General features: G+C 44.7%; 1 protein-coding gene across 11 annotated transcripts in view; it reads left to right on the top strand.

Moving 5' to 3' along the window:
- Positions 1-14881, top strand: part of LOC124424988 (protein outspread) — a 63538-nt gene that overhangs the window by 18951 nt on the left and 29706 nt on the right. For 9 of the 11 annotated variants that reach the window (XR_006942399.1, XR_006942400.1, XR_006942401.1 and 6 more), the window contains exons 2-3: positions 2122-2202; positions 14449-14514. Coding sequence is in view for 7 of the 11 variants with exons in the window: in XM_046964690.1 (XP_046820646.1) it covers positions 2122-2202; positions 14449-14514 (147 nt within the window). In the remaining 4 variants the exon portion in view is untranslated. The remainder of the gene's footprint in view (positions 1-2121; positions 2203-14448; positions 14515-14881) is intronic. The other 2 variants (XM_046964688.1, XM_046964689.1) reach the window with 2 other exon arrangements.

Consider the following 14881-nt stretch of genomic DNA (forward strand, 5'->3'; position numbering starts at 1 on the left):
AGGCAAAGTGTGTCGTGACTCGAAAAGAGAGGCGAAACGCGTCTATGTTTTCTATCGAAGCGTTAATCCACTCGTTGGCCGATTTCACGGCATGATAACGTTGTTAACTCCAGGTGAGAGACAGGTTTCCAGTGACGAGTTTGAGTACGGATACCGGATGTGGGGGATATGCAGATGCGTGGGATTTTTCCTGCGTTGTCCGCGAGTATTATGTACACTTGTTACATTTCCCTTGGAATCGAGTAAACTCGTCTTTATAAGCTCCTCTTTATAATTACCTCGTCCGTCAATGGGTCATCATCATTTTGCTAACGAAATATCCTCACGTATTCTCGGCTTAATTTATAATTAATGCCCGTCCGTCGGATTATTTCACAACGAGAATACGAGAGACGTTCTTTCATCTTGTATGGACAAGTCGGACAGCTGGCATTCTTTGAGAATAGTTTATACCATGCTCGGAGTATGTAATAACGATTTAAAGTCTATGCGCGTGGAGAAGGAATTAACGCGTTTAACGGTATTTGCCCATTGGACGGGCGGGCATCGCCCACGTCGACGTGTTCTGATTGGCTAACGAGTTGATTCGTCGACAAGGTAGACCTTTAATTGCCTTAATAAACGCCAACTCGCTCCTCGTTTTCCTTCGTTGTGCCTCTTGCGTGTTCACGCGCACGTACAAACCGGGAAAGATGTATATATAGAGAGGGAGAGAGGGAGAAAGAGAGAGAGCGTGCGTGCGTGCGTGCGTGCTTGCGTGCGTGTTTGCGTGCGTATACACCTACGAAATAATGAGAGAACGCCTTATCGGCCTTATTAGAAATTATAAATGTCACTCTGGCCGATCTGGGTCGCAGATCGAAGCTTAAGGATCGGCAAGGACTAACTAACTTCGAATCGTGCCAAGGATGAGCACGAGGAAATTGACCCAGGATACTCGTCAATATGTCAAGTTTTTGCCTTCTAACGTTTTAAACTCGGCAACGAATGAATTTCTGACAGGACGTTTCGAACGACGCGTCCCACGTATTTACGCGCGGTCGCTTTAACCAGCGGAAGTTAATTGTTAGTGCCGAGGAATGACAGGAAATCATCGGAAACCGGATGGAAAGCGGTTAAACAGAGCGTACCCTCGCCGGCCGATGCTACAAACTGTATCGATCGGTGATTTCGAATGATAACGTTTTCCGTAATATCGCGAGAATGCGATGCGGATTTATATATCGATAGCGACTTTCCAATGTCACTTTTTCCTTTTTAGTTTTCTACTTTCTTCTCTCATTCTCTCTCCTCTCCTTTTCTTTTCTTTTCTTTTCTTTTCTTTCTATTTTTCTCGATCGGGCACGATTAACGCGGCAAGCGAACCGTGAAAGACGCTTTTCGAGATTCACGATGAAACTGCACGAGAGCTATCCCGCCTCTCTCTCTCTCTCTCTCTCTCTCTTGCGAATCGGAGCACGCTCCATCTGCTTTGTCGTCGTCGTCGTCGTCGTCGTCGAACGAGTAATTTTGCGAACTCGTTGACAAGAGTTTTGCGAGCGTACTTTCCTTTTATATGGGTCGTCTCGATTAGGACGAACGTTTTCCCTCGGCCGTGCGTGAAGCATCGAATGTAGAGAAACTAGCAGCAGCTTGCCATTATTTTTTTTTCTTTTTCTTTCCTTTTCTTTTCTTTTCCATAGATTTATTTCCAAGAGTTTAAACTGAAACTCGACTCGTCTCAGTTTCCATCCTACAATTTTGTTCTTTAGAAACGATATACATAAGCAGAAACTCGTTTGGAAGGAGCGTTCTTAGGAGAGTTAAGTTTTGCACGTGGGTTGTGCGTAAGTGGATCCATCAAGACGAGACACGACGAGGCCAGATCGAACAATGTTCGCGCGAACGAAACGATCGCTGCCCTACGTGTAATTTCAGTGCTTTACTCTGTCATGTTCGACACGAAGAAAAACTTGAGACGACGACGGTTGTGGCCTCTTCTCTTTCGTAACGAGCGAAAGTTAAAAGCGCGCGATCCAGCACCTGGATCCATGGCGAATCGTTTTCTTCCTTTCGTCGAGAAACATTTTCGAGAATCGTTTAATCAAACTTTATTCATTCCCTTTATTCATTTTGTTCCAGGCTACAAGAAAGATTTCAAAATGTGGATACCTCTTCGTCGCACCCGGCTGGGACTTTTCGAATCCTCTCAACCGTACAAAGGTTCGTTATTTTATTCATCGCTTGAAAATGTTCATTCTGTGATTATCTTTTAAAAGTACCTCTACCTCTACTACCTATCTATCGGTCGCTTCCGATCGTTAGATTCCATCGATGCCTCGGGAATTATCATTAGTCCGTGATCGACAAATCGTGTTGTAAAATCGATCTCGAGTTTCGCAATTTTCTCATTATCGTGAAAGTGAGGATAACCGTGCCTGCCGCATATTTCCTTTTTCTTTTTCATTTTTTTTCTTTTTTTTTTCTTTTCTTCTCCCCTCCTCTCCTCTCCTCGCCTCGCCTCTTTCATTTTATCGTTACAATGGTAGGACCGCGACGTTTTACGTAACACGCGAAACGAATGATTACCCACGTTTCTTCTTTCTTTTCGATTCGATTATTTGTTATTCAATCAAAGAAAGAGGGGGGGGGGGGAGAGAGAGAGAGAGAGAGCCTAACGGATAAGAAAATTTCAAATCTCAAACATTCCGTCGCGTGAGCACGGCGGAGAAAGTGAATAATTAGGAGTCGCCTTAAGGCCTTAAAGGCATTTGAAGCCTCGAACGACGAACGACGCGTAATGGCCGTTAATGCTTGGTATCGACTCCTTAATCAAGCGGATCTCGTTAATTCATACTCTTACTAATGTCGCCGTGCCAGCTAAATTTTCTCCTATCGCGAAAAATCAATGGGCGAGAGATGATAGGTTTTTGTATTTTATTTGAAAAAGCGAATATATGATTTCGTATTTATTTACATGCATAAATTTTCCATGTTGGTACTCCTCTTCTTCTCTCGTTGGCAGTTCCCAATGGAAGAAAGTTCTATTTTTGCTTGGCGAAGCTTAACGAGCGTGTTTCGAGCGTAATGACGGCTCGTCGTCGCCTCGCGAACGCGCTCTCTTGCCTTACACGCGAGAGCTCGGCTTAAGCCGTCTTTTCTTCTTCTTCTTCTTCCTCCTCCTCCTTCTCCTCCTCCTCCTCCTCCTCTTCGTCGTACGTTTCTTCTTCTTCCTCTTCCTCTTCTGGAAGTTGGTCGCTGCAGCCTTTGCAAAATGCATTTGCTTACGGCTCGCACCGCGACGAGTGCACGGTGCCGTATAAAATGGCGCATTATTCGCGAGTTATGTCCCGCGTACGCACGTCGTCTCTCTTTTCTTTCTCTTCTTTCTCCTTCCTTTGTGCCGCCTCTCTCAAAGCAGCACCAGCAGTAACAACCTTAAGGCGGCGGCCCCCTTGGCGCGCGCCAATACGACGACTTTCTTTTCTCTCTTTCTCTCTCTTTCCCTTTTTCTTCTTACTGCACTCTTATATGCTTATATTCTTTTTCCTTGACATTTTTTATTTCGTACAAAAGTACACGACAGACGGGAGCTTCTTCTCCCAATTTTTACTTCACGAGTTCAAAACGACTCCACGCTCGTTTACTTTTCTTTCTTACAGTTTCAAAGATACGCACGAGTTGCGTCTCGATTCGAGAGTTTAGACCCGAGTTTGTGATATACATACACACACACACACACACGTGTGTGTGAGAGTGTATATACTTTTTATTATTTTTTTGTTGTTGTTTTTTTTCGCGGAATTGAACGGATCGAACGGGATCGCTTTCACTGCTGAGTCTGCTTTCTTGCGTCTTCCGGAGTACACCGTGCAAAGTTCCCTTAATGGATAAGTTCATGCGCGTCGACCTCAACTTCGTTTCGCTTTCCATTATCGGTACACCTGGAGATGGGTAATAGGAATTGTTTTTTCATTATCCGTAGCTATGTGAAATATTATTCGAAAACATTGTTCGGTCAATGATCTCTGGAAAGTAAAAATCATCTTGTACATTTCCCGAGCTCATTAATGAGATTTTATTCATTTTGTTGGCTTCACGCTCATCCGACAATAATCGGGTTACCGAATTGCCCTGCGGGTAGATCGATACGTTTTATACGAGGTTGGACGAGCGCAAGCAATGAACGATATCTTTTTAAATATGTAACTATACGATACATCGTACCTAGCATTCAGAGAGAGAAAGAGAGAGAGAGAGGGAGAGGGAGGAAAAAAACACGAGCAGCTCTACTCCGTGTCCATTTTGTCTTATTTCTTGTGAAACTCGTAACGGTCAACCCGGTTTACATCTCGCAAATTGTTTTCGAGATGTTAATCGTAGTTTACGACGATTGGATTTAAACTCGGATTTTAATCGATATATCCTGCGTAAAAATCTTTTTTAGATCTATGCCTTAATTCGCAAAACTTTTTAAACAATGGTTCGTTTCGTCGATCACAAAGTACCGTTTTGTCTACCATCGATACACGAGAGATAGAAGAAGAGATGGAAAAAAGAGACATAAAGCGTTCTCGATTGCCAGTTGACACCTGTGTCGAAAATAAAAATGGACCGCAAGTAGGCGGCTTGAAATATCTCTCTCTCTCTCCCTACCTCCCTCTCGCTTTGTCTCTCTTATTCTCGCCCACAGCACTTTACGCTTGAGTCACCGCGAAATCCGTGTGAACGAATTGTCGTGAGAACGAGAAAAAAGAATGTTTCAGAGTCGTAAGGAAAGCGCTACCACATGGTGCCCACTTGGAATAAAAGGAGCTCTGCAAAGTGGCGCTAAAGAGAGAGAGGGAGGGAGGGAGGGAGGGAGTCGTTAGACGCATATTAAGGTCAACGTCCGCGGCAGGACGCAAACACGAGACCTCGATTTTAAAATTCACTTTCGTCATCGTTACGGCCCTCCGTTCGTGTCAGGTGCATTTACATAGCAATACGAAAAAGTGAAACACGCTTCGTTGGCGACAATTTTATTAGATCAATTTCGAAGAGAAATTTATTGTTGCATCTTTTCACGATCGCAAGAACGAAATAGTTTTCGTAATTTGGACTTTCTCGGGCGTTTCCTTCTCCTCCGATATTTAAAGATGATCTTTCTCTTTCTCTCTCTCCGTGTACCACTTCTCCGCGGCTCTTCGCTTCGCGGATCTACCGATCCGTATAAAATCGTTTCGAAACGATCGACCGAGGCTACCTGACGCTTTCTTCTTTCTCTCCTTCTTCTTTAAGGTGTCGGCTCGTTTTGAGCAAGCCTTGTGAAAAAATCGAAACGTCAAACGAGCTGTCCATTCTTCTCCCTCTCTTTCGATCTCATTGGCCGAGAATTGGCAGGTGTTTCGAGCGTGCGTATAAAAAGCAGGGCGTTAGGCGTATGCAAGATGATAATTTATCGATTCGCTGGCACAGCACCTTTGTAATACATTTTAATAAATATGCGACGCTGAAAAAGTCGGTCGAGGTCGCGTTCTCGAAGATCCGAAAAAATTCGATCGATCGACTCAACCTACGTACGATTGATATTAATTTAGATTGAATAACGGTAAACACCGTTCAGCAAGGGAGACACTTTTCGTAGTCGGAGTCGATCGTTAAAACGACATTCGAAGAATCGTATTCTCTCGTTTAATGGGAATATTTTTAGAAAAGGTCGCTCAGTGTAAACTGACTTTTTGAGTTGGTTCAATTAAATTCTTACGATCGAGCTCGATCGATAAAATGACTCAGCTTTGATTCGTACCTCTAACGGATCGAGTCTTTGCTTCCCTTATTTTCTACCATGTCCAACGAAATTGAGAGATGCTCGTACTTTAATGTTTGCTTTAGAGAGGTAAGAAAGAGTTCTGGAAAGGTCTCTCTCTCTCTCTCTCTCTCTCTCTCTCTCTCCATCTCTCTATGGATGGTTTCTCCGATCGGGCGCAAAGTTAAGAATATCGTTGAGGAAGAAACCGCGTTCGGAGTAACTCGCAATGACGATATCGGTGAAAGCGAATCTTCATTAATGCTTCACGAGAACATTAAAGGCCACGCCGTTTGGTTCGTCGACTTCCGTGTGGAATCGTAGCTGCGTATCTTAGTAGGTATCTCTTATCCCCTATACTTACGTATGTTGCTATTATTATTTACCTATCGTCTTTATCTCGAGTGAAATTTTTTAATGATTCCGACGAAAGACTTGCATTCGAGAGAGCAAAGAAACAATCGTCGAGAAAGATGGCACGAATGTTTGAAAACGCGTATTCACGGGGCCGTGATACACGCGAACACTCGTCTTATATGCATAACTGTACCTGTCCGCGGCGAAGCGCGATTACCGGTGCCGATGTAACGAGGTAGGTAGGTACTATTAGCGATTCTTCCGTTAGGATAAATACGTGTCAGGCGCCATCGGATCTCGTCCTAACGACTAATGACAGATTAACGCAAATGCTAAGACACCAGGTGGGATAATGTCATTCTGGAATTTCATAGAAAATTGCGAACTAAATGTTTAACTTTGAAACTCGAGGTGAGAAAAAGGTTAATCCTTGCGTATACTATTAAAAGCAATACGACGGTGGACGTCGCACGTGCGAAGCCGAGCGAGTGAGTCACCACCGGCAGAGAAGAAGAAGAAGAAGAAGGAGGAGGAGGAGGAGGAGGAGGAGGTGGGAGAGAAGGACACTCTCGGAGGACGATTTCAAGGGGGTTTCTTGGCTCTTACGCAGGTGGTTCTGCGGTAGCACGAAAGGTTCTCTCTCTCTCTCTTTCCCCCTTTCCTCTCGCCCTTTCTCGGACGCGCGCGCGTGCGCGCGAGCGCGACTCTCGGTGGTGGTGGTGGTGGCGGCGGCGGCGGCGGCGGCGGCGGCGGTGATGGTGTAGTAGTGGTGTTACGGTAGGTTATGCCTTGCATTCCTCGCGAGGTCGACGAACCGAGACGAGCGACTGCCTTGCATGTTCGGCGGCCACGTTGCCTTCGCTTCTGGCCACTGTCCGCTCTCTCCCTCTTTCCTCCCTTTTCCCTTCCCAGTCCAACCTCTTTTCCCTTTCCTTCTCTCTTACGAATAATAAAATCCACGTTTTTGAATAATTTAATAATTCACGTCCTTTAAATTCGTTTTATGTCGTTGTAATTTTAACGCATGGCTCCCTTTTATCCTCCTATTTTATACAATATTATTTATTTAATAGCTAATGCAATCCTCGATGACGAAGAAGTCGTCGTAGATAGGGTCTTTCTCGTAAGTTTCTTTTTCCGTTCTCTTTCGCTTCTATCGTATTATTCCGTGGAAAGAGAAAAGGATCGCGTCTCGCTCTCCCTTCGTCTCCCTGCTCTTCTTTCGTCCCTTACAGGGCGTTCCACCTCGGGGACACTTCCGTCTTTCTTGCTGAACGAAGGAGGAGAAGGAGGAGGAGAAGGAAGTACGATCGAACGATCCTGACGACTTCTTGCATGTTACCACGCCAGCTATTCTCCACGATTCCACGAGGCGCAAACTCGAACACAAGTTCCTTCTCTTTTTCGTCTTGCTCCACTTCTTCGGATCCATCAAATTTTTTTCCCACCTTCTCGGATCCCGAGTGCTCTTATTAATCAAATATGTTTCATTCCGATCGTAGTACCACGGAGAAATTATTAAAAGATCCTACGAATGGTTGATGCGTATACGGCCTCTCGCTGGCTAGAGCCGGTAGCTTTGCCCTCGTAAAGGGCTTTCGATGTTCTTTTTTTTTTTTTTTTTCTTTCCTCTTCCTTTCTCTTTCTTTGTCGTTGATAGTGTCGTCGATAGTGTCGTCGTTCGCGAGCCGCGCACGTGCCGATGGTAGTAACCTCGAAGACAATGATACGTCGGCGACGAGCTCGTTGGCACATGTAAATGTAACCTTTTGCGAGTGCACGGCTAGAAGACGTTGCGGCTGCTCCGTTCGGTGAAAGGTGCGACGTGTTTCGATTCCGCGATCCGTAAGGCCTCCGCGCTGCCGCTTCTTCTTCGCATTCGCCGCTAGGAAATGTCAGGTAGCCGTTTGCGAAAATCTCGGAGATAAAGCTGCTTCGATCTCTTCCTCTTACACCTCCTTTCTCGTCATTCCTTTCTCGCTTCGCGTTACTTCGTTGCGAAACGTTCCAACTTTGTTTCTCCGCTGGTTTTTTCTTTTTTTCTTTTTTTTTCTTTTTTTCTTTTTCACAGCTACAGAAAAAATTCTAATCATTAATTAATTAAGTTAATCGGCATGACTCGATTAGCATTCGATGCCGATTGGAAAATCGTTCAATCGCCATTACGTGTAATGGAATTAAAGGGAGAAAAATCTGCGTTGCGTAATACGCGTCGATCTAATATGAATAGGGAGGGAAGTGGGGGCATTTCAATGAGATCTTTTCCTATCAAAGAGGTAGGGGATCGTTTGCGCGCAGTCTCGAGAAAGATCACACGAGAGCGGGATCATAACAAAGTCGCTGTATCCGTCTTACGGCGAGGATCTCGTATTTCTGTGGGACTCTTTCACACAAGGATACGGTCTTCGACGTCGAGTGGAGATGTAGCGAGTTGTGTGTGCAGTATTGTCGGATGGGTACACGCGTGGAGTCACGCGAAACGGGCTTTACGATACCGACACCATTCATCGCACTTCTTCGAGCAATCCTGCGGAATGACCTTCGATCTTCTCGCATCCATCACGAGCTAGAATTCTCTTCGCTGCGTAATCCTCTTCTTCTTTTGCCGTCTCTCGTAATAGATCGCGAGCCGCTTGCCGATCTTTCGCTTGGGATTTCAGCTTTCCGGTTTTACATTGGATCTTATATTAGCGGAAAAGATACCTTCTTAGGGGATTCCGGGAAGATTAGAGTAGCCGATCGAATGCCACTTAGAACGCATGGATTAGATTCTTTCGAAACTCTCTCGTTCTCGGCACTCATTTAAGATCGTAATTTCCACCTGCCGGTGGACCACGCTCGATTTGCATTCGCGTGAGCAAAGGCCTGCCAAGTATCGCGATCCGGTCAATTAATCGCCTCCCGAGAACACGAGAGAGCTCTCTTCGAAGGAGCGTTATTTTTCGTAGCAACGCGTTCGAACGATATTATGCGTCGCCTTATTACGACAACGATCTCTTCTATTTATTTTTCTTTTTTTTTTTCTCGTTTTTCTTATTCGTTCTGCTCCCCTTCTTTCTCGTCCTTTCTCTTCTTAGCTAGGGGAATGTACGTCGTACGTTCATCTAGCGATCGCTAGTCATTAATGTTTTCACGTCGAAAGGTCATCTCGTTAGGCGACATCGCGCTTCGTGATACTAAGCGTTGCAATAATTCATTGCGTAAGCGCGACTTTAAAGGCGGCACCTCGCGCTTTTACGTCCGGGATCATCGAGAGCGTCCTTTAACCTCGGACTAACTTCTCGTGCTTCGTAATTTTAATGTATCCTTTAGCGGCCACGATCGAACGAGTTCCTCCGATTCACGTTCTTCGCCGATCAAGATCGATCATCGGAGGTTAAATATTTCGCTATTTTGCTCGACGAAGATCCATCTCAGTAGAACTCGTCGATCGCGTAACGATTTTCTATGTTCGCATCTCTCTCTCTCTCAATGCATTCTCGCCTTTAATTGCTATTCCTTCGACTCTGCGATTTTTGCGCGATCCTGGTCATGGTTGGCAAAGGAAAATAAAGAGAGAGAGAGAGAGAGAGATCATAGAAGAAACGATCTACATGGAGGGTAATACGAGTTAGCACGAGGAAGCTGTCGACAAGAAGCAAGTCGTAACGGAAGCAAGATAAATGCGTGCTCGCACGCATAGCCGCGTCGATACATCGGCCACTTTAAATGTACACGCTCGCGAAATAACGATACCTCTCGAGAATTGCCTTCTATTATCGTAAAATACTCTTCGACGGCTAATGAAAATTGTCCGTATAATAAAAAAAAAAAAAAAAAAAAAAAAAAAAAAAAAAAAAGGCGAAGGAACTATAGATAGATCCCTTTTTCCTTTATTTCCTCTATTCTCTTCGTTTCTCCTCCGTTTTCATTGTCCTCGCGGCGGCGGGAGGAACGATGCAACGATGTCACCGAACAAAGAGACGTCGCATTGTTCCAAGGATTTATCGGACATCCTTGTGGACATAATTCGTTTGTCACAACGAATTATGATACGCGAAGGACGATACCATTCGATTAAGTTATTCGCGCCAACAGGGAGGGAGGCACAGAAGAACGGCTTACTCGAGAAAGTCAGCCGTCAATTATCACCTTTCTAGCTCTTGTCCGAACACGAACTCGTTTTAGTTTTTCTCCTTTCGATGTAGCCTACGCGGTTTTCTATTTCTCCTCTTCTGGCTCGAATCGAATCGAAGGAGACGAATCGACCGTGCCTTTTTTTCTTATCGCCCGGTGAAAACGCATTGGAAAACGCATTGGAAAACGACGAAAGAGGAGGATTTTCCGGTCTCTTCCTTTATAATCGTGTCTCGAAAAAGCTGACGGATCTACTTTCGACGTCGCGATTTCACTTAATCGTCCCGTGTCTTGTCGCCACGGAGATTCGTCTTACTTTTCATTTGTTCTCTCTTTCGGCCCCTCACTTCTTTCCTTCCAACGAGTAATCATCACGCGCCGCGTTGCTCGTAACGGTTTCTACAACGAGACTACTACGATGTTTATGGCACGTCACAAATTGACACGCCTTTTTCTTATTTTTATCCCGAACCCGCGATCGAGCCTTTGCTTATGCGCTCGTAAATCTGACGTATCGGGTGCGGATAAATTATTAACCTGGACTAGAAGGGGATAGTCGAGCAACAGCGCGTGGGTGGATAGTCGGCTTGGCGGCGAAATTTCGATTTACATTTTAAGGAGGTGTTACGAACTAGCTGCTCCCCGCGAGAGGGGAATAATATTTTATTTATTAACGTTCACTCTCTAAAGGAACTATCTGCCGGGTGAAATTAACAAAGCCGGACTTTCTATGGATTTATCGCTAAATCATTGCCCGTTAAAATTGCAAGAGGAAAATTCTAAATAAGATATGCGCATCGTGGATCGCGTGTTTCGATTAATTTAAAAATAATCTTTTTCGAAGATCGAATTCTGCTAAAGGGTTAGGCAGCCATAATATATATTCGTTCCACGCGATGTCCTTTCTTATGACTTATTAATCGAGAGAAAATCTCTAAGGTCGGATAAAACATCAGCGGCGCGTAGCGAAGCAGCGGGATTCGTCGAATATACCTATTTTAATGATCTCTCTTCTCCTCCACCCTCTCTCTCTCTCTCTCTCTCTCTCTCTCTCTATCTCGTCGTATTAATTATTGACTGGACGAGCAATTATCTTGCCGAGAGTACGAGGACTAACGGGGCGAAACTTTGAAATTATGCTCTTCGCAAGACGGAGAATTAATTACGCTATTTGACTTCGATCTCTATGAGGACGTATAACGGAGCAATAAAAATTCATCGTACCTTCGATTAAATCGTTTTACTTTGTTTCTTCGTTTCGAAGAAGAAAGAAAAGCGAATCAACGAGCGATACGCGGAATCCGACTACGGTTGGCCATCGAAAGAAATTTCTACTTTCATCGGAAAGGAAGATTTCTCTTTTACAACGTTCTCATCGAGGACGTTGATAAGGTCGGAGATTCTCGGCGGCGGTTGCGCGTCTAATAAGAGAACGATAATAAAACTGATTTCTCTCGTTGTTGCAACCACTTGTATATACATATATACTTTTCTCTCGATAGCAAATGGAAAAATGCGCGTAGCACGTGACGCTTCGATGAAAAAAAAAAGTTGTTCCAAGTTCGCGTTCGCGAGGTGCCGTTCAATTTGAACCGTCTCGGGTTTGCGCCAATTAGTCGTTTACCATCCGAATCGATGTTTGCCCGTTCCTCTCGATGTTCCGTAACATCTTTAAAGATCAGGATACTTTCACTTTACGCGCTGCATTGCCTTTTATATTGCTTGCAGTCGGTGCATCCGACGAAACTACTTTCCGTATACATTTTCTCTTAATATATATAATTTTTTTTTCCTTCTCTTTTTCTCCTTTTTCCTTTCTTTTTATTTTTCTTCTTTTTTTAATTCTGAGTTCGCTCGAAAGAATCGTTCTAAAGAGAGAAAGAACGTTGGGGGGGGGAGGTAGGACAAGAAGGAATGCAGGTTGACGAAACAAGATCCACAAATTGTGGGTCCTGGATCGAAGGAAAAGGATCATGGTTGGGAATGGATTAGGTCACGTTACCGTTGAGGTCAGATTGGTCTCTTTAGCAACCTCGCCCATTTCCTACCGCAGGGGAAGACCATAGCGTGGCGATGGTATAGTTGTTTCGTAGCACGCCAAGCCATAACTGCACGACGTCGACGATGGCGCTTCCTCTTCGATTCAGACGACGGGGAGAGTCGTGAGCCAAAGAGAGGAAGCCGAAGAAGATATAATCCGATCGACGTCTAGGAAGTCGAAGCTAACATCGGGAACGTTTCTTTACCACGTCACGAAACGTTTCGCTCTTTCTCACGGGAACGACACGCATTCTTCCAACATTGATATTTCTTTTCTTTTATTTTTGTTTTTGCTTTTATTAAAGAAAATTTCTCTCGCTCGCTGATAAGAGGTTTATTATGTCGCAATTTAATAAATGAAAATTAACGAAATATTATACTACGATATATAGCGTTTTGCCATCCGCCCGTATCTCTTTTTCATCCAGGAAGCGCGTTCCGAATGACCATCGATATGTAAGACAAACTTCTTGATCCGTGGGCGATGCAAAATGATCGTCGCTATACCCGGAAGAAGGTGCGGTAGGTCAGCGTTCCGAAGCGCGCACCGCGATCGATCGATCCGTCGATCCTACGGTCCATCCTTCTCACTCTCTCTCGGTAGAAGAACTCCTTAGAGCGCATCGAGGGACGGACGTGACTCGAAAGTCTTTTGCTTCAAGACGAGGAATACGATCTAATCATAGGAAATACGCGCTTTATAACGTTTATCAAGTAGTATTTGTCCTGTCATTTTTTTTGCCGACCACCGTTAAAAAGACAGGCTGATTCATCCGTATTCTAAATGGCGGCCAAGTGGTACAACGATAGCGCGCTAACGGGGTCTGCGCTTTATTATCTTTTGGCACGCGACACAAAGAAGCCTCGATCGATTCCTCTCATTGCGAGAAAGAGAGAGAGAGAGAGAGAGAGAGATGTACGAGGGTTATGTCTCTAAAAGTATAGCTAGAATTACAGCAGACGTTACACGAGGAGAAGAGATTACGGAGTCCAAAGTTCCGCGCTTTCTCTTCTACACACCGTGTCTCAATTCTCTTCCTCTCTTTCTTTCGCGGTGCATTGTTCGCCAACCAAATGTCCCGCTTCTTCGTCTTTTACGTCCTTTACGTCTTCCTTCTGCTTCTCTTCCTCCCTCTCCACTTCTTCCTCTTCCTTCAGCGAAGAGAAGATCTTCCCACGCACGTGCCAGGGCCCCTCGTACGAGTTCACCGAGGCCTGGTGAATAATTACCAGATAAAGATACCGCCGTTCTGTGTAGGCCGAACGTCTCTCCTTTCTTCTTCTTCTTCTTCTTCTTCTTCTTCTTCTTCTTCTTATTCTTCGTCCCTTCCTTCTCTCTTTCTCTCTATTCTGCATCAGACGATTTTGCAACGGTACCTAGATGCCTATTCGACAACGTACGACGACGTATCTCTACCGACGATGACCAGCGACGAATTGTATCTACGAGGAAGTTGTCTCCTCCTCCTCCTCCTCCTCCTCCTCCTCCTCCTCCTCCTCCTCCTCCTCCTCCTTGATATGAATGCAAAGATAATGAAAAGATAAAGAGAAAGAAAATCGCAAAGTCGAGTCCTTCGCATCTTCTCGTTCGTCAAAGTTCGTGCCAGGAGCGATGACTCGGCATGATCATTGTCGGAAAGTCTCTCGTTTTACCTCGTCATAAATTAATGGCTGTGCGCGGTCGCGTTTTTTTTTCTTCTTTTCTTTTTTCTCTTTTTCTCTGCAAGGGATCATAAAATTTGGAAAATGCAAGGCAGAGACGTTTAAAAAAGGAATCGTAGGAGCCTCACCGCAGGTGGCATTGAAAGGGAAATCGTGACGACCTGCCGCGATGGCTCATGCCGTCGTTCCTACCTTTCTTTTCTTCTCCGACTTTGTTTCTAATTAACGGCTACCTCGTGCTAATTACCCAGCTAGCGCGTCGGTAAACCTTAGAGATTCCTTGCCGCGAACTCGAACAAGTATACGGACTCTTTACTCTTTCTCGTAGAATAGTTTTCGCTCAGAGTCGTAATTACGATTTCGTGGAAGCTCCGCTATATACTTAGAGAAGAAAAAGAGGAAAAAGCGAGAGTCGAGTTTTCGCGGTAAGAGTTTAAACGGTGATTGACGCGGCTATCTTTATTAACCTTTCACTCGACATTTTTTCTTTTTTATTTCTGTTTCAGAGATGGCAAAGAAGATGGTTCGTCCTTTACGACGACGGAGAGTTGACTTATTCGGTCGACGAGCACGTAAGTACTCGCTTCGATTTATAATTCAAAGTGGATACGCTAAGACGAATCGAATCCCTTTAAGGGCACCGTCGCCCCTCTCAACCGCCTTTCGTGTTCACTCGAAAATCCACTTTACCGTTGACAAATCCGTTTATCGTACTGATACGGATTCGCACTCCGACTATTCTCAACTGTCGCTGAGAAAGATGACACGGGTCACAGTTGTTCGTGTTCGTTAAAGAGAACGAATTAATATCGTTCTTTCTTTTTATATTTTATTTACGCCATCGAGTCTTTTATAAGGCTTACGTAAGATCCCCGTTGTCGTAGACCTGGAAAATGCTTAAATTGGCTTCTGCGATCATCGATCTCATTAATTGCTAGC

This window comes from Vespa crabro, chromosome 6, assembly GCF_910589235.1.
Source record: "Vespa crabro chromosome 6, iyVesCrab1.2, whole genome shotgun sequence".
Taxonomy (NCBI): Eukaryota; Metazoa; Arthropoda; class Insecta; order Hymenoptera; family Vespidae; genus Vespa; species Vespa crabro.